Source organism: Bos mutus, chromosome 15 (genome assembly GCF_027580195.1).
Source record: "Bos mutus isolate GX-2022 chromosome 15, NWIPB_WYAK_1.1, whole genome shotgun sequence".
Classification (NCBI taxonomy): domain Eukaryota; kingdom Metazoa; phylum Chordata; class Mammalia; order Artiodactyla; family Bovidae; genus Bos; species Bos mutus.
Genome location: NC_091631.1, coordinates 37,598,930 through 37,619,268, shown reverse-complemented (window position 1 = coordinate 37,619,268; position 20,339 = coordinate 37,598,930). Strand labels below are relative to the sequence as shown.

At 47.3% G+C, this 20,339-nt stretch overlaps 1 protein-coding gene across 6 annotated transcripts in view; it reads right to left on the bottom strand.

Annotated features, from left to right (window-relative positions):
• AMPD3 (adenosine monophosphate deaminase 3) overlaps window positions 1–17,448 on the bottom strand; it is a 52,487-nt gene extending 35,039 nt beyond the window's left edge. The window contains exons 1-3 of one of the 6 annotated variants that reach the window (XM_070383916.1): window positions 9,828–10,068; window positions 6,493–6,683; window positions 5,181–5,406 (exon numbers count right to left, since the gene is read on the bottom strand). In XM_070383916.1, the coding sequence (XP_070240017.1) occupies window positions 5,181–5,401 (221 nt within the window). In that variant the 5' untranslated portion in view covers window positions 5,402–5,406; window positions 6,493–6,683; window positions 9,828–10,068. Of the gene's footprint in view, window positions 1–5,180; window positions 5,407–5,999; window positions 6,433–6,492; window positions 6,684–8,951; window positions 8,973–9,827; window positions 10,092–17,255 lie in introns of those variants that run through there. The other 5 variants (XM_070383919.1, XM_070383917.1, XM_070383915.1 and 2 more) reach the window with 5 other exon arrangements.
• Window positions 17,449–20,339: the final 2,891 nt, after the last annotated feature.

The window sequence follows — 20,339 nt, the reverse complement described above, 5'->3', positions numbered from 1 at the left end:
TATTCTGTTTCCTCTCTCACTGTGAACTGTTAAATAATAACAAAAACAAGAACACTAATGATGTCTAAGCACGTGTGCTAAGCAGCCATCCTTATTTGCTCATTTAATTCTCACAAGGTAGGTCCATCATCCTTTTTTGCAGATCAGGAAATAGGAACTTAAGGTCCTTGCCTGAGGCCACTCAGTCATAAGACACAGGCCATCACTTGAACCCAGCTGGTCTGGTTCCAAAGTCTGAGTTCATAATCACCGCACAACATGCCCTTGACTCTGCCTATAGAAGTCCCTCTCCCACTTTTAATTTGCTTCCTTAAATCTGTCACAGGATAAGAAACAAAATAACCAAGCTTATTAGAACTCAGTGTGAAATAAGAACAGAAGATGGGATGAGAATTGGGGGGGTGACAGCTAAAAGGTACAGGATTTCTTTCAGAGGGGAGGGGTTGAAAAAATGTTCTAAAATTGACCATGGTGACAGTTGCACTTTGCAAATATACTAAAAGACCATTGAATCGTACACTTCAAAAGAATGGATTATATGGTATGTGAATTACACCTCAATAAAGCTGCTTAAAAACGAGAAGTAGAGCGCTGAAGGAGCCCTGATGTGCATTTTGGCTGCACATCAGATATTCTTACAGGGTTGTCACCCATGCTGGCTACATTCCAGCTATGTATGTTTGCAGGGTGGCTGAGCTCTGGCTAGGTGAGATGATGAGATTCAAAGTGAACAACAGAGAGCTTCTGGGTGCCAGCAGGGTTTTCCAGTCTTCTTGTCTTTGCCTCCTAACTTTGATTCCATAGACAGCCTACCCCTCCCGCTCACCTTGACACTCCTTGAGTCTCAATAGAGGCCTGGTCAATGTCATCTTCCTAAGGAGGCAGAGAGGTCCCTGCAGCAAGACGTCACTGCTGACCTCCTGATCTGGCCTGCAAACCGAGCGCCTCTTTGAGCAGCCTGGGGTGCCAGCTCCCTGGAGAGGGCCCCCAGCCCTGGGAGGTTTATGACTGAGCCCAGTTCAGCTCTTAGAACTGCTGGAATCCTGACAACAGCCTCTGTGTTTTAGGGGCTCATCTTTCTTACTCACAATCCAAGTTTCTCATTCTTTTTCTAAGAAGCTATTTACTTCCAAGTTCTAGCTAGTGCCTTTACATTAGAGTTTAAATAGTCTTTTTTATTTTTTTTTTTAATAATAAGAGAGAAAAAGAGAATGGTTGTACAAAAAAGCTTTCTCCAAGTACCAGAAACATTCGGGCTTGTCAGAGGAGCCAGGGCGAGGGAGACCTTTTTCCAAACTAGAAGTCCCATCTAATGTCACAGTTTGAAACACAAATCCACAGACTCTGGGTATCTGGAAACCTGCTTCTGGCTCCAGGCCTGGGGGTTCCTTGCGAGAGGGCTCCATGTTACCAGTTACATTCCAGAGTGTCAGGGACAAGCAAGAGAAAAAGAGGAAGCTGCAGAGAGGGTTCCACCTCCAGACGGTTCACTAAATATTTGCCTAACAGTGCCTCTACTGAGCAGCGAGGCTGAAAGCTAAAACTGGGGGTGCACAGCTCCAGAGGACACCAGGACGTCTGACAAGTAGTCCAGGGACCAGATTGTGCTTTGGCAGAAAAGGAGCCAGTGGGCAGCAGGGAGCTGTGGTCCAGGTTTCCCTCCATTCCATTCAGCGGCCAGCAATTACATCCTGGAGAGCAGTCCCCAGTATCTCCACACTGAACCAAGGACCCCAGGCCTGACTGGAGATGGGACAGCCTCGTGGTTAAAGTGTGAGGGTCTACATTCAAAAGACCTGGGTCACTTACTGGCTATGTGTCCTGATCTGTAAAATCAAGATAAGAATATCCACTTGATAAGCTTAATGTGGACCTAACAAAAGCAGAAGAGATTAAGAAGAGGTGGCAAGAATACACAGAAGAACTGTACAAAAAAGATCTAAATGACCCATGTAATGAGGATGGTGAGGTCACTCACCTAGAGCTAGAGCCAGACGTCCTGGAGTGTGAAGTCAGGTGGGCCTTAGGAAGCAATACTACAAACAAAGCTAGTGGAGGTGATGGAATTTCAGCTGAGCTATTTAAAATCCTAAAGGACGATGCTATTAAAGTGCTATACTCAATATGCCAGCAAATTTGGAAAACTCAGCCATGGCCACAGGACTGGAAAAAAGAATCCCAAAGAAAGGCAATGTCAAAGAATGTTCAAACTATCCTACCAATGCACACATTTCACATGTTAGCAAGGCAATGCTCAAAATCCTCCAAGCAAGGCTTCAACAGTATGTGAATGGAGAACTTCCAGATGTACAAGCTGGATTTAGAAAAGGCAGAGGAACTAGAGATCAAATTGCCAACATCCACTGGATTATAGAAAAAAGCAAGAGAATTCCAGAAAAACATCTACTTCTGCTTCATTGACTATGCTAAAGCCTTCATTGACTATGCTAAAGTTTGTGAACAAACTGCAGAAAATTCTTCAAGATGGGAATACCAGACCACCTTACCAGCCTTCTGAGGAAACTATACACAGGTCAAGAAGCAACAGTCAGAACTGGACATGGAACAGTGGGCAGGTTCAAAATTGGGAAAGGAGTAAGACAAGGCTGTATATTGTCACTCTGCTTATTTAACTTAGATGCAGTGTACATTATGCAAAATGCTAGGCGGAATGAATCACAATCTGGAATCAAGATTGCCAGGAGAAGTATCAACAACCTCACACAAGCAGATAATACCAGTCTAATGGCAGAAAGTGAAGAGAAACTAAAGAACCTCTTGATGAAGGTGAAAGAGGAGAGTGAAAAAGCTGGCTTAAAACTCAACATTCAAAAAACTAAGATCATATAACTCAGTCTCATCACTTAATGGCAAATAGATGGGGGAAAAGTGCGAGCAGGGGCAGGTTTCATTTTCTTGGACTCCAAAATCACTGCAGACAGTGACTGCAGCCACAAGATTAAGACGCTTGCTTCTTGGAAGAAAAGCTATAACAAACCTACACAGTGTATTAAAAGGCAGAGGCATGTCTTTGCATTCAAAGGTCCATCTAGTCAAAGCTATGATTTTTCCAGTAGTCAAGTACAGATGTGAGAGATGGACCATAAAGAAGACTGAGCACCAAAGAATTGATGCTTTTGAACTGTGGTGCTGGAAGACTCTTGAGAGTACCTTGGACAGCAAGGAGATCAAACCAGTCAATCCTAAAGGAAACCAACCCTGAATATTCATTGGAAGAACTGATGCTAAAGCTGAAGGTACAAGACTTTGGCCACCTGATGTGAAGAGCAGACTCATTGGAAAAGACCCTGATTCTGCGAAAGACTGAGGGAGAGGAGAAGGGGACGACAGAGGATGAGATGGTTGGATGGCATCACCGACTCAATGGACATGAATTTGAGCAAACTTCAGGAGATAGTGAAGGACAGGGGAGCCTGGCATGCTACAGTCCACGGGATCGCAAAGATTCGGACACTACCGAACAACTGAGCAACAGAGTTTAATATACAGATTAACTTAGCCCACAGTAAGGTTGCTGCCCATCTCTACTGCAGGAAGTTGGACAGTTAAACTTTCCATGGGGCTTACCGTGATCCAGGCCCTGCCCTAAGCCTTTTACACGTTAATTCCCTCATTGCTCACAACATCCCATGAAAGTAGCTCTTGACTGGTCTTACTTTACAGATGGTGAAAACCTGGGGCACAGAGAAGTTTCCTAATGGCCCAAAGTCACAGAGCATCCCAGTGAGTGGCAGAACACAGCAATCCAGGGAGCCATGGCCACTCTGAGGTGGTGTCTGTGGTGGCAGTGGGGAAACCGGATGTCTTTCTCCTACCACATAACCACTGCTCGCCAACACAGGTTAGGTTCTGGGCTGGGTCCTTGGGATACAGTGGGAGCCAGACACAGTCCTCGGGGAGCTTCCAGTCAAAGGGGGCAGACAGATGCAAACCAAGACCACCACAACCTAACAAGTAGGGAAAGAACAAAAATTCTGGAGAGAAGGTTGCAGAGGAATTTCTGGAAACCATGGAGCATCATTTGGACTCAAGAGTAAGAAGGCTTGCTGTTAGCCTGGGCATTGATAACAGAAGAATCTCTTTTGCAGATGTCAGGTCCAGTGTCTCTCTGTAGGAAACTGACCTCAGAAACCTATCATTTCTAGTAATACAAAAATATCAGGACTCCTTCTCTTCTCATTATTAAGGGTCCAAAATGCTCAATTCAGAAGACAGAAGGTCCTGCAGAGCATTCACTTCATAACATCTGTTCAGCCAGCAAAGTATGGACGAGGGCCTCCACAGTCAGGCTCTGCTTCACTCTCCAGGGTAACTTGTGACCACCTCACTGGCTAACGACACCAACGACCCCGTCACTTCACGGGCTTACAGCCCCTCAGAGGAAGGAAAACACTTACATTCTGCACAATAAAGCTCTGTTCTTGCCCTTATACCAATACTTGATTTTTCACTACTTTCCTAAAAAATGTTACCAAAGTACTGAAGTTCTATACTACCAAGGAAGGAAAGGACTTGCCTTTTAAAATGAGGCAGTACCTTAGGAAGGACCTGACGATGGACTGGGTCGCAGAGAGGGCTGTAACCAATTTCCTGCGAAAACATCCTACTTCCAATACTCAAGGTGTTTCTGCTTTTCTGGTTAGACTCTGACTGACACAGCACTTATCACAACTTGTCACAACTTGTCACTTCTCAATTAATTTGTCCAGTCAATTATTGTCTAGACCAACTGTAAGCTCTACACGGCAGGGACTATATCTAGTTCATTAATATATCCCCAGTGCCCAGCGCAACACCTGGCAAATAGTGAGCTGAGTTAATTAACAACACAAAGTACTTGTCAAGTGATGAAAGAAGTAAAATTGATGTTTCCCAACTAACCCTCAAGTTTCTAGAAAGAAGATGGAAATGTTATTTGGAAATCGTGAGTATCTAGGCACATGATTTGTTTTTAAAACAGCAGCAGAGAAAGTGGTTTTCGATCTTTTCAACCAAAGCCACAACATCCTTCAGTGAATACGTGGTAAGTTAAATAGTCTTGGTTAAGAACTAAAGTCAGCTCCCAGGACAGCTGATTTCACACAAGGTGCCTCATCACAAGACAAGCATCTGCAGCCCACCTGTGTCTGCACAACCCCACCCAGCTCAGGGGGACAAACCTTTTTGCGGTCTCCAAAGACTTCTGCTCCGCCAGCTCCTTCTGCAGCTCCCTCTCCTTGGCCTCCTTCTGCCCAATGGGGCAGTCCTCAGGGACTGTGAAGAGGGACAGGGCATCTTTGCTGTCCTCTTCTCGGAGCACTTTAGCAAACACCTTCTCGGCCAGGAGCCGGACTTGCTCATCCACCTCGGAGATGTTCAGCTTGGGGAATTGGCGCGGCATCTCGGCTGGCAGGAAAAGAGAACCAACGTGAGCCAAGAACTACTAGACCACCTGAGTCACTGGTGTGCAGGGCAGGAGAAGGCATAGAAAAGAGGGCCAGGTGCCCTAGTCTTTGGGGTCAGCTGTCTACTCAGGAATTCCCTGGATCAAACCCAACAGGCCAATTTTTACAACTAGCTCCCTAAGTGAGTGACTGTGAAAGGCATAGGCCCGCTTACGTCTTGAGAAAGCAAACGCTCAGAAGTGAAAGCATGAACTGTCCAACCAAGGGTTCTACTGTTTTCCCGAACCCAGGGAATCCTCGTGAAGGGGCAAGCCCCACCCTTCCCACCTCCTGTGGAGGGGAGAGCTCAGAACCCCTCCTGTAGACAATGAGGCAGCCGTGCGGGGTGCTACCGTGACCAAGCCTGCTCCCCACTGCATAGAGAGGAAGGCCAAAGCCCAAAGGCTCTAATGGTCGGCGGAAGAGCATTCCTCACTACACAAAATGAGAACTGTTGCTGAAAGGAAACCACAGTTGCGCCATCTCCCAAACCCTCTGGAACTTCTAACAGGACAGCCTATAACATAAAAATCTGGGGACAGGGAGACTCTTTACCTCTCACAGCCCGGCTGAAGACTCACATCCTCAAAGAAGCTTGCCCTTACCTCCTCTGCACACCGGCTTCTCACTATCAGTAGCCGGCCTAAATCGCCTGGTTGATTCTTTTCTTTGCCTGCCTTTCAACACTTATATAGCATGTAGTAAGTGCACTCTGTCAAGGCCTATACGCGTAATAACTAAGTTAATCCTATCGTTCCCATTTTACAGATGGCAGAATGAAGGCACAGACAGCTAACTTGCCCAGGGTCACACTTCTAATAAGCAGGCCATGACCTGCACTGCTCCCAGCCACTGGCTCCCATCCGTTTCCTCTCTGAGCCTCCGCTCAGGGACTCTGAGCCCACGAATCTGGTTCTGGCATCTGACCTCTGAACCCCTAAACTGTGCTGCTTCTCTCTGCCCATTTGGGGGTCAGGGCAGGTCCCCTCGCTGTCCCCAGCATCCCACTTATGGAGCAGACCAATACTGTATCCCTTCCACACGCCACCTTCACCAGGAACATCAATCCAGTTTCTTTAAGGAGGGTTTAAAGAGAGACGTGGTTTCATCAGGCAGACAGAGGACGAAGGTTGAGACAGTGCCCGGCTGCTCTCTGGCAGGGAGAGGAAGCACTTTCAGAGGAGGAGGGACGCTGAGCAGTTGGGGGCAGTCACTCTCTACGCCTCCTGGTGTTCTCATCTGTGAGATAAAGGGACTAGACTAAGTGGTCTCCAAGGCCGTCTCAGTTCTAAGCACCATAATTCTAGGTACCAGTGAGGTTTCTGGTTCCAGGAGGGCTTGCTGCTCTGGTCTTCTCTGCGGCCTGTGGATCTAATAACACAGACAGGAAGGAGGAAAGCAGGCTGCTTAAAGGGCAGGCTATATAGAGAGGTATTCTACAAAACCTCTGCGGGCCCTTAGACCGTGAAACCAATTTCCTCCTTCCTTCCACCCCCAAGGCCAGGCCTTTCCTGGGCCTCTCTCACCCCTCGGGGCCTGAGTGGGAGGAGAGAGGCAGCCCAGGACGCAACTGTGCGGGTCTGTGGCAGCAGAGACCAAGATAGCATCCTGCAAAGATGAAGAGGAACGGCTGGCTGTGGAGATTTCCACACCCTGATAGCAGAGAAGAGGAAGCTGGAAACCATCAGAGTGGAGGCCAGAGAAGAAGGTGACAGAAGAAAGAAATGGAGAGAAAGACAAAGAGCTGGACCCAGGAGGAGCTGTTAGGGGTGAACAAAGCTGGACCAACTTTGTTCCCCATCCCCCAATTCTAAGGCCTCTGTCAAGTGCAGCTTTCCAGATCTTTAAAGGGCTCCAGCCAAGGGGCAGCAGAAATAAAGCATTCAAGCATCTGAAAGAGTAAGCTCACTTGAGAAACTGCTTCTAAGAAAAGAATCTGAAGGAAGGAAAATGCACAAAGATGTTTACCTGCACTCTTCATAGAAATAGCTTTAAAAGGTTCAGATGAGAGCATACGCACTTGAAAAAGAACATGAAGAACATGAAGCAACCAAAATTATAATCATGAGGACAGCGCCATCACATAAAAAAATACCTTGTGAGATAACAGCAAATGAAAAAACTAATACATGAAACTGTTCCCAAGCTTTGATTACAATGATACAAAAATGCAACCCCTTATGGACCAGGGCTGCAAGAAACACACTTAAATGACCAGATGGCAGGACTGCCAGTGGGAAAGGCAATATCTGATTTTGATCGTTGATGCTACTGTAATGTCATTTACACAAAAACAAAGAAAAGAAAAAGAAAATGAATAGACTCAAGAGTTCCAAAAAGAGAAAAATATGAAAACTAATCAAATGTCTACATCCCATATTTTGGTCATCAGGGTCCTCTCCCACCTACTCCACACCAGAAAGAGGCCAGTCCAAAAGGAATTCCACCTTTAAGACCCATCTCTGCATTAGCTTTAGCCCTTTAGCTGTGATAGCATCACAGAGGCTGCTCACCACCACCTCCTAATACCCCTAAATACACACAAGCATGACCCAGCCACATCCCCTCAGAAGTGGGCCACTTGGGGGTGTCTTTTGTGTCTGAGGGCTCTTATGCCAGATCCTGCCAATTTTTCCACGAAGCATTTTTAGTGTACTCAAGTCAACTAAACATACTTTACAGGATGCATCCTTCTACAAGTGATCTTCCTTTTTCTTTAGCTCAGATAACTTAAGTCAGTCTTTTCCATATTGGATCTCATTAGAAGTCAATACCTGTTGCTATGAAACAGGTCCTGGGGTCAATAATTAGGGAAATGCTGCATTCCATAGCCTCTTCACCCCAGATATTCACGGGGCGCACCAAAGACTTGAGGATCACAGAGTACCATCTCCCCATAGACCTCTTTGTGTCAGTATCCATATGAATCCCCTGCAGCACTACTACCAACATCTTAAATACCTGGTGAAGACTACTCCATGACTTAGAATTGACCAAGTAACCCAGCCAGGGCACTGGGCTAAGTCAGTGGGGCTTAGGAGCCTTCTGGATATTTGTTGTCTTCTGCACATCATTGGCAGACAAGTCCCACCTGCCAACCCCTTTCTCCAAAGCCTGCCTCTCTTCTCAGACCCAGAGACCCTGGCCAGGCCAGGCATGTGGAAGAAAGCCCAGCAGAGCTTCAGCTCCAACTGCCAGTTCAAGCCTGACTTTCAACCACTTGTCAGCTGAAGCCAGCACGCCTGGGAGGCTAAACTGTGAATTCACTCGCATTGGCTTATGTCGTTGTGACATAGAATACCACACCCTCCAATGAGCTTGACGGCAAAGTGTCCCAAAGTTAGAAAGCTGTAATATGCCACCAATTTCAACAAACAGGCACTTTTTCACGGTATCACAGCCTCTCCAGAAAAGCGGCACAGTGAGTCTTAAAAATCCCCTCGCTACACAAATGAAGCTGTTTCTCGCTCCTGCCAGTATCCCATAGTCAGAACCCACGACACAGACCTGAGCCTGGTGCTGGGGTCCCCATGGCTGCTCCTGAGGATGCCATCCAGGTGACGCACTGGGACCAAAGGCTGCGTGCTGCCCAGGAGGCTGAGCTGAGTCAGTGTGAGTGCAGCTAGCTAGCTGGGTTCTGTCTGCTGCTGGGGTGGGAGGTCTCTGCTTTGCATATCTGTGAGCAGCCCTGAGCAACAGCAGGATACGTCTGGGCTGGAAATTCTTCCGTGAATATGAAATGGAAGTGGAAATTTTCCAAGAGTCCTAAAAGGGCCCAGGTAATGCCAGCTATCACGGCTGCTGTGTCCAGAAAGCAGTGTCCTGCCCCCACTCACAGCCCCCTTCAGAGCAGGAAACTCAAGCTGCTGCTGCCCTAAGCAAAAGTACATTCAGCCTTCCTGACCAACCGCAGCTGATAAGCCACCCCCTCCCTCGAACGTCCAGACCCCTCCTGAAAGCTGAGCACTAGCTGCGATACCATCACCTGCGCCGCTTCCGTTTCTAAACTCCAATTCAGGCTCTGCCTCGCGACCCGGCTCATCTTATGAGCCTGCCCTAGTCCCCTCAGAGGGCCCCCCGCCCCGAAGCAGGCTTCCTGGGAGCACCCCAAGACTGGCGGTGCGGGGGGAGGGGGCTCTGGGCCAGTTGCCAATGTGAGCCCCTCCCCCACCTGAGGGAAAGGACAGAAGCTCAAGGGGAGAGCAGGGCGGGAGCAGGTGAGGATGAGAGGCTGCCTCGATCGGCTCCTTTCCCTGAAGGGAGCTGCACATCACAGATGACAGGGCAACCTGACCAGCTCAGCCTGAGCAGCGGGCCTCCTGGCCCACCCACCCACCCCCGGGAAAGAAGTGCCTCCCACCTGCCCCAGCCTCCCCTCCTTACTGCCGCTGTCAGCTCCCACGTGGGCCTCCAGCTTGGAGAAGCCTCCTGAGGGCCGGCTGGATGCAGCCGCCAGCAGCTGCCGGGCTCCCTGCCTCAGGTAACCCACGGAGCAGTCCAGGTGGATCACTACAGCCTCCCAGGGCGCGAAGTCCCACTCCTCACCCGCCCTTTAGGAGAAGAACAGTCCTCTGTGGGGAAGCTCACAACAGACACGCGGCCTCCCAGGGACTTAGAGCAGCGGCGTGGGTCTGGGAAATAACCATGAGCAACAGGGCTATTTCTGTGGTGCTGTTGAAACCCTGGGGAGAAGCGCCCAGAGAGGATGGGGCCACTTGTTTACTGGGAGGCTGGCTCCAGCCCTGGCTTGGGCCTGAGTCACCTCCTCATGTCCAATCGTGAGGTTGTGCCTTCCTGAGCGGCAGAGTAATTCCTGTGCGTACAGAGTGGGATTACAGGGTTGACACACGATCCTCGGGCTGCTGCTGGGCTTTAGCTACCCAGAGATTAGGACCCACCTGTCCTCACAGCTGTTTCATAAACAGCGCGAACACTAGGCTACAAGCAACGTAGAGGGACGGTCATGTGTATTCATTAAATAATTAAATGACCTTAAAATGGAGGGGGAAAAAAATACCTGAGCCCTTAGTACCATTTTGCCAGAGGGAGGAGAGGCAAATGATTCCTTTGGCTAGTGTGTTTGGGGCGGGAGTGGGGTTAGGATGGGGCTGCCATGGAGCATCCTAGCCCATGCATCTGAGAACCGACTTGGACCTAGCACATCCAGGGAGTCTTATTCTAGATCTTTAACCAGACCCTGGAAAGTTCTGGTCTAAACAAGCATTTTCCAAAGTGTAGTCTGTAGAACATAAAATGCCAGAAGGCTTACACAGTACTGCATAACATAGTCCTTCATGGGAATTCACACACACGATTCCTACTAGCAGATTCTAAACATTTCGAAATCCTCTGGTCAAGAAAGCTGCTTGAGGGGACTACTCTGATGGTCCAGTGGTTGGGAATCCACCTGCCAATGCAGAGTACATGGGTTCGATTCTTGGTCTAGGAAGATCGCACACACCGCAGGGTGAGTAACTCTTCACACCACAATTACTGAGCCTGTGCACCCTAGAGCCAGTCAGTCGCAACAAGAGAAGCCACTGCAGTGAGAAGCCTGCACACCCCAACTAGAGAGTAGCCCCCGCTCACCGTAACTGGAGAAAAGCCCATGCATAGTAACGAAGAGCCAACGGAGACAAAAATAAACAAATAATAACTTTTTAAAAGCTGCTTGACTTTGTTTAACCCAACACACTTATTTGACCCTTCCACCACTGACACCCTAGGGAAAAATACCTATGCATATCCTGGGCATAGGCTTTGGAAAATGCCTTCCACTTTGAGCCTTCATTTTCCAATCTAGAAAAGCTGCCTTCCCAGGCCCCAGTGATTAGCATGAGATCTACTCCATCATGTCCAAAGAGAGATGGGCAGCAGCCCCACTACAATGACACAGGCTGGGACAAAGACCAAGGGTCCCACTGGAGGGATGCAAGACCCTCCAGAAGAGCAGCAGCTTTGAAGGAAACTGTGGCTTTGTCTTGGGAGAGCAAACTTTGCTGGGGAACTAACAATTCCTCCTTGAGCCTAATACATCTCTGCTCCTCATGACCCAGAAGTCCCCCTAGACTGAGGAGCACTGGTCCCAAACTCAAAGCCCTTTACCTTTTGAAAGAACATTAAGACAATCTATGATACTACTGAATGGAAGAATATACTGCTAATGATATAACCAATAGGGGGCTAATAACCAAAATATATAAATACCTCATTCAACTCAACATCAAAAATACAAAAAAATCAATTAAAAAGTGGATAGAAGACCTCAATAGACATGTTTCAAAAGAAGACATACAGATGGCCAACAGGCACATGAAAAGATGCTCAATATCATTAATAAGAGAAGTGCAAATTAAAACCACAATGAGATATCATCTCCCATCTGTCAGAATGGCTATGATCGAAAAGACCACAAATAAAAAATGTTAGCGAGGATGTGGAGAAAAGGGAACCCTCATACACTGTTAGGAGGAATGTAAATTGGGGCAGCCACTGTGGAAAATCAAAAAGCTAAACATAGAACTACCATCAGTTCAGTTCAGTCGCTCAGTCGTGTCCGACTCTTTGTGACCCCATGAATCACAGCACGCCAGGCCTCCCTGTCCATCACCAACTCCTGGAGTTCACTCAAACTCACGTCTATCGAGTCAGTGATGCCATCCAGCCATCTCATCCTTTGTTGTTCCCTTCTCTTCCTGCCCCCAATCCCTCCCAGCATCAGAGTCTTTTCCAATGAGTCAACTCTTCGCATGAGGTGGCCAAAGTACTGGAGTTTCAGCTCCAGCATCATTTCTTCCACAGAAATCCCAGGGCTGATCTCCTTTAGAATGGAGTGGTTGGATCTCCTTGCAGTCCAAGGGACTCTCAAGAGTCTTCTCCAACACCACAGTTCAAAAGCATTAATTCTTCGGCCCTCAGCTTTCTTCACAGTCCAACTCTCACATCCATACATGACTACTGGAAAAACCATAGCCTTGACTAGATGGACCTTTGTTGGCAAAGTAATGTCTCTGCTTTTTAATATGCTATGGTAACTTTCTTTCCAAGGAGTAAGCATCTTTTAATTTCATGGCTGCAATCACCATCTGCATTGATTTTGGAGCCCCAAAAAATAAAGTCTGACACTGTTTCCACTGTTTCCCTATTTATTTCCCATGAAGTGATGGGACCAGATGCCATAATCTTAGTTTTCTGAATGTTGAGCTTTAAGCCAACTTTTTCCAAGGCAAACCATTCAATATCACAGTAATCCAAGTCTATGCCCCAACCAGTAACGCTGAAGAAGCTGAAGTTGAACGGTTCTATGAAGACTTACAAGACCTTTTAGAACTAACACCCAAAAGAGATGTCCTTTTCATTATAGGGGACTGGAATGCAAAAGTAGGAACTCAAGAAGCACCTGGAGTAACAGGCAAATTTGGCCTTGGAATACAGAATGAAGCAGGGCAAAGGCTAATAGAGTTTTGCCATGAGAATGCACTAGTCATAGCAAACACCTTCTTCCAACAACACAAGAGAAGACTCTACACGTGGACATCACCAGATGGTCAACACCGAAATCTGATTGATTATATTCTTTGCAGCCAAAGATGGAGAAGCTCTATACAGTCAGCAAAAACAAGACCGGGAGCTGACTGAGGCTCAGATCATGAACTCTTTATTGCCAAATTCAGAATGAAATTGAAGAAAGTAGGGAAAACTACTAGACCATTCAGATATGACCTAAATCAAATCCCTTATGATTATACAATGGAAGTGAGAAATAGATTTAAGGCACTAGATCTGATAGATAGAGTGCCTGATGAACTATGGATGGAGGTTTGTGACATTGTACAGGAGGCAGGGATCAAGACCATCCCCATGGAAAAGAAATGCAAAAAAGCAAAATGGCTGTCTGGGGAGGCCTGGAAGCCATGAAAAGAGGAGAAGCAAAAAGCAAAGGAGAAAAGGAAAGACATAAGCATCTGAATGCAGAGTTCCAAAGAATAGCAAGGAGAGATAAGAAAGCCTTCCTCAGCGATCAATGCAAAGAAATAGAGGAAAACAACAGAATGGGAAAGACTAGAGATCTCTTCAAGAAAATTAGAGATACCAAAGGAACATTTCATGCAAAGATGGGCTCGATAAAGGACAGAAATGGTATGGACCTAACAGAAGCAGAAGATACTAAGAAGAGGTGGCAAGAATACACAGAAGAACTGTACAAAAAAGAGCTTCACGACCCAGATAACCACGACGGTGTGATCACTGACCTAGAGCCAGACATCCTGGAATGTGAAGTCAAGTGGGCCTTAGGAAGCATCACTACGAACAAAGCTAATGGAGGTGATGGAATTCCAGTTGAGCTATTTCAAATCCTGAAAGAACTACCATATGACCCAACAATTCCACTCCTGGATATAGATCTGAAAAAATGAAAATACTAATTTGAAAGTACCCCAATGATCAGAGCAGCATTATTTACAATCCCCAAGATATGGGGGAAGCAGCCTAAGTGCCCATCAGCAATGACCAGATAGAGAAGATGTGGACATATATACAATAGAATTCTCAGCCATAAGAAAGAATATTTTGCCATTTGCAATAATATGGATAGACTTGGAAGGTATTATACTTAAGCTAAATAAGTCAGACAGAAAAAGACAAATACTGTATGATATGACTTACATGTGGAATCTAAAAAGTACAACAAACTAATTAATATAACAAAAAGGAAACAGAGACAGTATAGAGGACTAACTAGTGATTACCAGTAGGGAAAGGAAAGGGAGCGGGACACGATAGGGGTAGGAGATAAAGAAGCACAAACTATTATGTATAGAATAAATAAGCTACAAGCACATATTGTACAACACAGGGAATATTCCCAATAATTTACAATAATCATAAATGGAATATAACCTTTAAAAATTATGAATCACTATGTTGCATACCTATAACTGATATAATATTATACATGAACTATATCTCAATTTTTTACAATAGACTTTAAGGAAAAAAAAGACCATCTATGATAACCAGGCCTAGGCCTGTATTTCCTGCCCAAGAGACCAGACTACACCCAATTTTTTATTTTCATTTCCATGATATAAAAACCTACAATATTTATTAGGTTCAAGGATGTAAAATTATTGTGCCAAATCAGGCTTTTACTACTTAACTGTCCCTTACAAAATCCCAACAAACAGGAAAGGCTGGAATCAAATTATGTCTTACCCAAAAAGATACCACTTCCCTCTCCCCAAAAGGATGCTGTGGCCTTGCCTATACAGGGTTCATTTTCTTCTCATTTCTGAGGTGTGCATGACTCAAAGAGAGGTTGGGCAAAGGGGTTTCGCTCACTATGTATCACCTTCATGACAGACCTTGCCCTTCTCATTCACTCTTGAATCCTTATAGTAAGTATCAAGAAACATCTGTTGAATGAGTGAATGCATAACTTAATGAATGAGTCAATGAGCTAAGTGGTCAATCTACCTACGTCAATGTCAAGAGTCAGTACAGTATGTGGTTAAGACTATGGACTCAAGCCAGACTTCTCAGGTTTGAATTTTGCTTCACCACTAAGTTACGTAACCTTGGACAAGTTACTGATTTCTCTGGTTCCGTTTTATTCCCTATAAAATGGGGATAATAACAGTGCCAACCTCATAGGTTGCCATGACAATCGGTTAACATGTGTAAAGTGCTTAGAATAGTACCTGGCACATAATATGTGTTTTATAAGTATGATCTCTTGACATCATCATCATTCTGATACTAGCTGTGAGAAAGTCCAACAGAGAAAATGAACATGACCTTTCATCTAGACACCAAATCCTTTCATTCAGCATTATTTACTGAGCACTAATATGTGCCACGTACTGTCTCAACTCCTATTTGGGTTCAAGAAAAAGGAAACCATGTTCAAATGTGAAACCAGATCAGGAAAAATAACCTTCTCCTCTATAAGTGATACTTCTTGCTGACTTTGCACGGCCAGCACTCAAGTCAGGAGCCCACCCTATTCAGGGCTAGCCCCTGCTAGATCAGAGCCCAAAGCCATGGTCTCCTGTCCTAGATATGCAGCAGCACACATTAGAAATAAGAGATTAATATTTGTGGGGGAAGAACCGAAAGACCAATGAGCAGCTTTCGGGGAGAGAAGATATTCTGCGTGCTTAACCCTAAGGCTGTATTTTATCTGCTCATGATATTTTCAAGACCAGGAATTGATTTCAAAGCCATCTAAAGAGGACAGACCTAGTGTGAAGACAAGGAAAGCAGAGCTCATCTCTCCAAAAGCTTCTTGACTTTGCTGAGAGTCCCTCACCCCTTACTGAGGATCTCTGAAGAACCGAGGTTGGGCTGAGGGTGGGGCTCAGAGTCCAAGAGTCTCCCTCAGGCCACTCATGAAAGTACTGTAGTTCTTAGGGCAGCCCCAAACAGGCATCTTTAGAGCAGCTCCTCAGAGTTGCTGCCAGAGTTGTAGGTAGGTCAGGAGTTGGAAATGACAACCCACTCCAGTATTCTTGCCTGGAAAATTCTAAGGAGCCTGGAGGGCTACAATCCATGGGGTCGCAAAGAGTTGGACACGACTGAGCATCTAAGCACAGCACACAACTACTCCAAACTAGCTATCAATACCCTAGAAGGTGAGGGCTGACAGAGGCTCTATGGCTGCCTGGCTCTATGGCTGCCACTGATGCTTCAGTCAGGGGAGGAATTTCTCCTATGGGAGTTCCAGTTGCAGCCAATTTCTCCCTAAAGTGGCCAAATGTTGGTTACCACATCCAGGGGGATAGTCAACAAGGACTCAGGACCATGCTGAAATTCCTCCTAGTGTTTCCAGCTTTCTTCACTCAGCTCCTTTGCTAATTTATCATCACCAAGGTTCCACTCACACACAAGGACCCAACAGTTAGGGGAAATGACACTCTAGTTAGCAAGCCTCTCCTACTCCAGAGGCCTCTGCCAGCCAAGTCAAGCAGTTCCACTGGCAAAGCAACTACCAGGAAGTTCAAGGGCATAAAGCAGACTGCCAGATGCAGTATACCTACCTCCCTTGCCTGGAAAGAGCCAAAGAGCTAAGGATGAAGGCCTCCAATGATCCCATCACCTTGCCATCCCGTCCACCCCCCTGCCTTCAGGTGGAAGTCTTAAGCTGTTGGCATCTGGCCAGTCCTCAAGCACCCAGAAATTTGTCCAGGTACTTAAGTGGCGGCAAGTCCCAGATCCCTTAATTTCTCTAAACCTTTCGAATCCGAAATCAGCCGCCAAGGAGCCGAGATGCGGCGGCGGGTTCACCCGAGGACTCTGAACCCTAGGCTACCACAGGGACTGGAAGAGGCCAGAGCGATGAGCCTGGGGTCGGAGCCACCTTCTCTGCAGCGGGCGAGGAAGCCCAGGACCTTAGTTCCCACCACGGGGCGCTCCGACTCCCGCCCCGGGCAGCCGGGGGCCGCGGGGCGTGGGCCCAAGGTCAGGAGCGCAGCATCGCACGCACTCACCGAGTTCAGGGGACAGGGCCATGCCGCGGGCCGATGGGGGCGGCCCGCAGGCTGGAACACAGGTGGCGGCGCGGGGCAGGGCGCACAGCCAGCACCGCGGAAAGGCTGCCGAGCACTGCTGCCGGGGCGAGCCGGCCCCGGCCAGGCCTTGCCCGCCGCTGGCGCTGGGCGGGAGCCTGCGGAGAGTCCCGCAGCAGGGGCGGGGACCGGCGCTCCCAGGGCGCGGTGCTGCGGTGTCCCGGGCCCGCCGGGAGGCAGGAGGAGGGCCACCTCCTCAGGGGAGAGGACCGGGGGCCTCGCGCCGCCCCAGCCAGTGACCTACCTGGGCGCGGAGCGGAGAGGAAGCGAGGAGCCGGCAACAGAGCGGTGCGGGCCGGGCCGCCGCCGCGCAGGTCTGCCCTGCCCGCCGCCCGCCCACCGGGCCGGGCCGCCGCTACCTGGAGCGCCGCTACAGGGCCGCGCGGCCAACTGGAAACTTGAGCGCCACAGGGGCGCCGCGGCGGCGATGGGTCCCTCGGCCGGAAGCGCGCCCGCAGCCGCCGGGGGTCAGGACCAGTCCGGCTCCTTGCACCTCGCTTCGGCGGTCAGCTCCGGCCCCCAAAGCGCTCTCTTCTGTGTTCCATCTTCCCGAACCTCCTCCCCTGCCGGAACTTGTCCCAAAGAGAGATGCTGGGGTCACGATCCCCAAACAGGTGACTTAACTCCCCGGAACTGAGCTGACACTCCCTCTCGCCCTCTCCTGCAACCCTGGGCTTATGCACCCGCCTCTCCAAGTCCGCACTGACCTCTTAGTTGCCAGAAGCCAGTGAGTGCTTTGTAGCCCCTACTCGCCACTCCCCAGCATTTGAACTTGCTGACCACACCTTCCTTCCTGGAACCCTTGGAGTACAGTCTCCAGAGCTGGCCCCCGCGCCCCGCCACAACCCCAGATTTTCAACATACCCCAATGATGACTGCTAGGTTCTCAGCCTCCAGGGCCTGGCTTTTCGTTGCAGCGTTGTTGGGTTTTCTACCGCTGAGCTGCCTGCCTCATCTGGGGCTCTCACCCACTCCCACGGTTTTAACAACCTCCTGCCTGCTAATGACTCTTGAAAGTCCTCATCATTCCGGAATGCTCCAGAGCTGCAAATGGTCTATCCAACTTACTGGACACATCTCCACCAGAGGTTCCAAAGCCTGGGAAAACGTGTCCAAACTTAAAAAACTCCTAATTTCCTTCCAGGAACCCAGGAACGTGCCAGAACCTGCTCTTATTCCTGTGTTTCTGTAACCAAGCAGGATCCTATAGATCCTTCCAAGGAACAGTCTTCTCCCATCTTCCCTGTCCTCCACCTGCTTCTTGTTTGTGGAAAACTTTAGCATCCTAGGGTTTCCCTCCTAGCTCAGTTGGTAAAGACTCTGCCTGCAGTGCAGGAGACCTGGGTTCGATTCCTGGGTGGGGAATCCTGATCCCCTGAAGAAGGAAATGGCAACTCACTCCAGTGTTCTAGCCTAAAGAATCCCATGGACAGAGGAGCCTGAGTCAGACACGACTTAGCATCCTAGGCCTTCCCTGAGTTCCCAGGAGCAGATTTAATCAGAGAAGTAGGAAAATGCTGAAACAGAAGAAAATAGACAAGATAAAATAATAATAGTTTAGCTATAAAACAAACTCAAGAACGTTTAGCTCTTCCTGGAAGGCTATCTATAACATCTGAGCCATAATCTTGAGCTGTTTTGCAGACACTGAAACCCCACCAGTTGAAAAACATTAACTGCATGTTGATCAACAAGCACATAGACCTCCGACAACTGGAACCAGAAGGCTGATGACGTTGACTCCCAATTATCTCACCAATCAGAAGACTGTCCATGAGCTGTTCACACACCCTGTGACCCATTTCCTGTCTTTAAAAACACTTCCCTGCAATCCATCCGGTAGTTCAGGTCTTTTGAGCCTTAGCCGCCAATACTCCTTGCTTGGCCTTGCAGCAAATGATGCACTTCCCTTCACTTCCCGACAACCTGATGTTGGTAGATTGGTCAATGGACCCAAGTTTGGTTGGGTAACATTTCAGCCTTCCACATGACAGCACCACCACCCACTTCCGCAGGCCATGCTTGGGAGCTATTCTCAACTCTTTCTCCCTGTAATTTCTCACATCAAGTTGGTCACCATGGGGAAATGAAACTATTCATTAGTGTCCTGATGGTGCCAGCTGCCTTCACATCATCTGATTCCCGTACCAAGCTTTATTCCTTTGATGTCCTAGCCTGCTATTTACAATTTATGTGTGAGTTTTATGTACATGTAACTAAATAAATATATCAGGCACACTTGCCAGGTCACTCAGTGGTAAAGAATCGCCCTGCAGTGCAGGAGACCTGGGTTCAATCCCTGGGTCAGGAAGAGCCCCTGGAGAAGGAAATGGCAGCCCACTCCAGAATTCTTGCCTGGGAAATCCCATGGATAGAGGGGCCTTGTGGGCTACAGTCAGAGGGGGTCACAAAGAGTCAGACACAACTTAGCGACTCAGCAATCACAAAGACCATTAAAGGATTTGATAAATATGAAACAATAATCTTAAATAATTTCATTTTTAATAACTTTTCCCTCTTTACTTTAAAGTTATTAGCAAAATTCTATTTAGTGAAAGCAACATGATTAAAAATGATTTTAATAAGTCTTACTTTAATATTTTATGAGACTAGAAAGTATGCTTTTAAGTTCAATTAATGTCAATACTTAGTCCTAATGGCTATTATTGCAAAACAAAAACCTCACAAAGATAAATACACCCAAATAGAAGAATTTTATCTTTCACTACACTTATTAAACCATAATTCTCACTGCTTAAATTCCATCTAATATCAGTTTTGCAAATGTGACGTTCCCCCAGAAAACCCTTCTTTGTCCATGAAGCCTTCATTCCTGATGTTTTTGTTATCAAGCAAGTGTTCAATGCCTGATGTGTATAGTAGCCAATAATATGTCACTGGTTTTGAGGGGGAAAAAAATCTTTATTGTGAGGTTAACCAGCAGAGAGACAGGAGACAAAGCTCTCAAATCTGTCTCCATGATCCAGGGTTGGTTTAAATAAAATTTAAGGGGTTAGGGGAATTTCAAACTTGGAAGCTGATTGGCTAGTCTTGAATCAGAACATATAAGCTAGTCATGCTACTGGAAGCCAGGTTTTCCTTATTGAATGACTTAGTTCTTTGCTTTGTTAAGGGTTCCAGTGGCAACCTTTTGATTCTTTGAGTTCTGTAGACTGAAGATTCTTGGTTGGGGGTCATCCTGGAGAGATGGTTTCCCATCTTGCACTGTTGTCTCTGTAAAATAAGTCAAGGTTTGATTAATGAACTTATTTGAAGGAAGCAGAACCAGTTTAAGCTGGTTGGGGAGGCAAAAACCAGTATAAGCTGG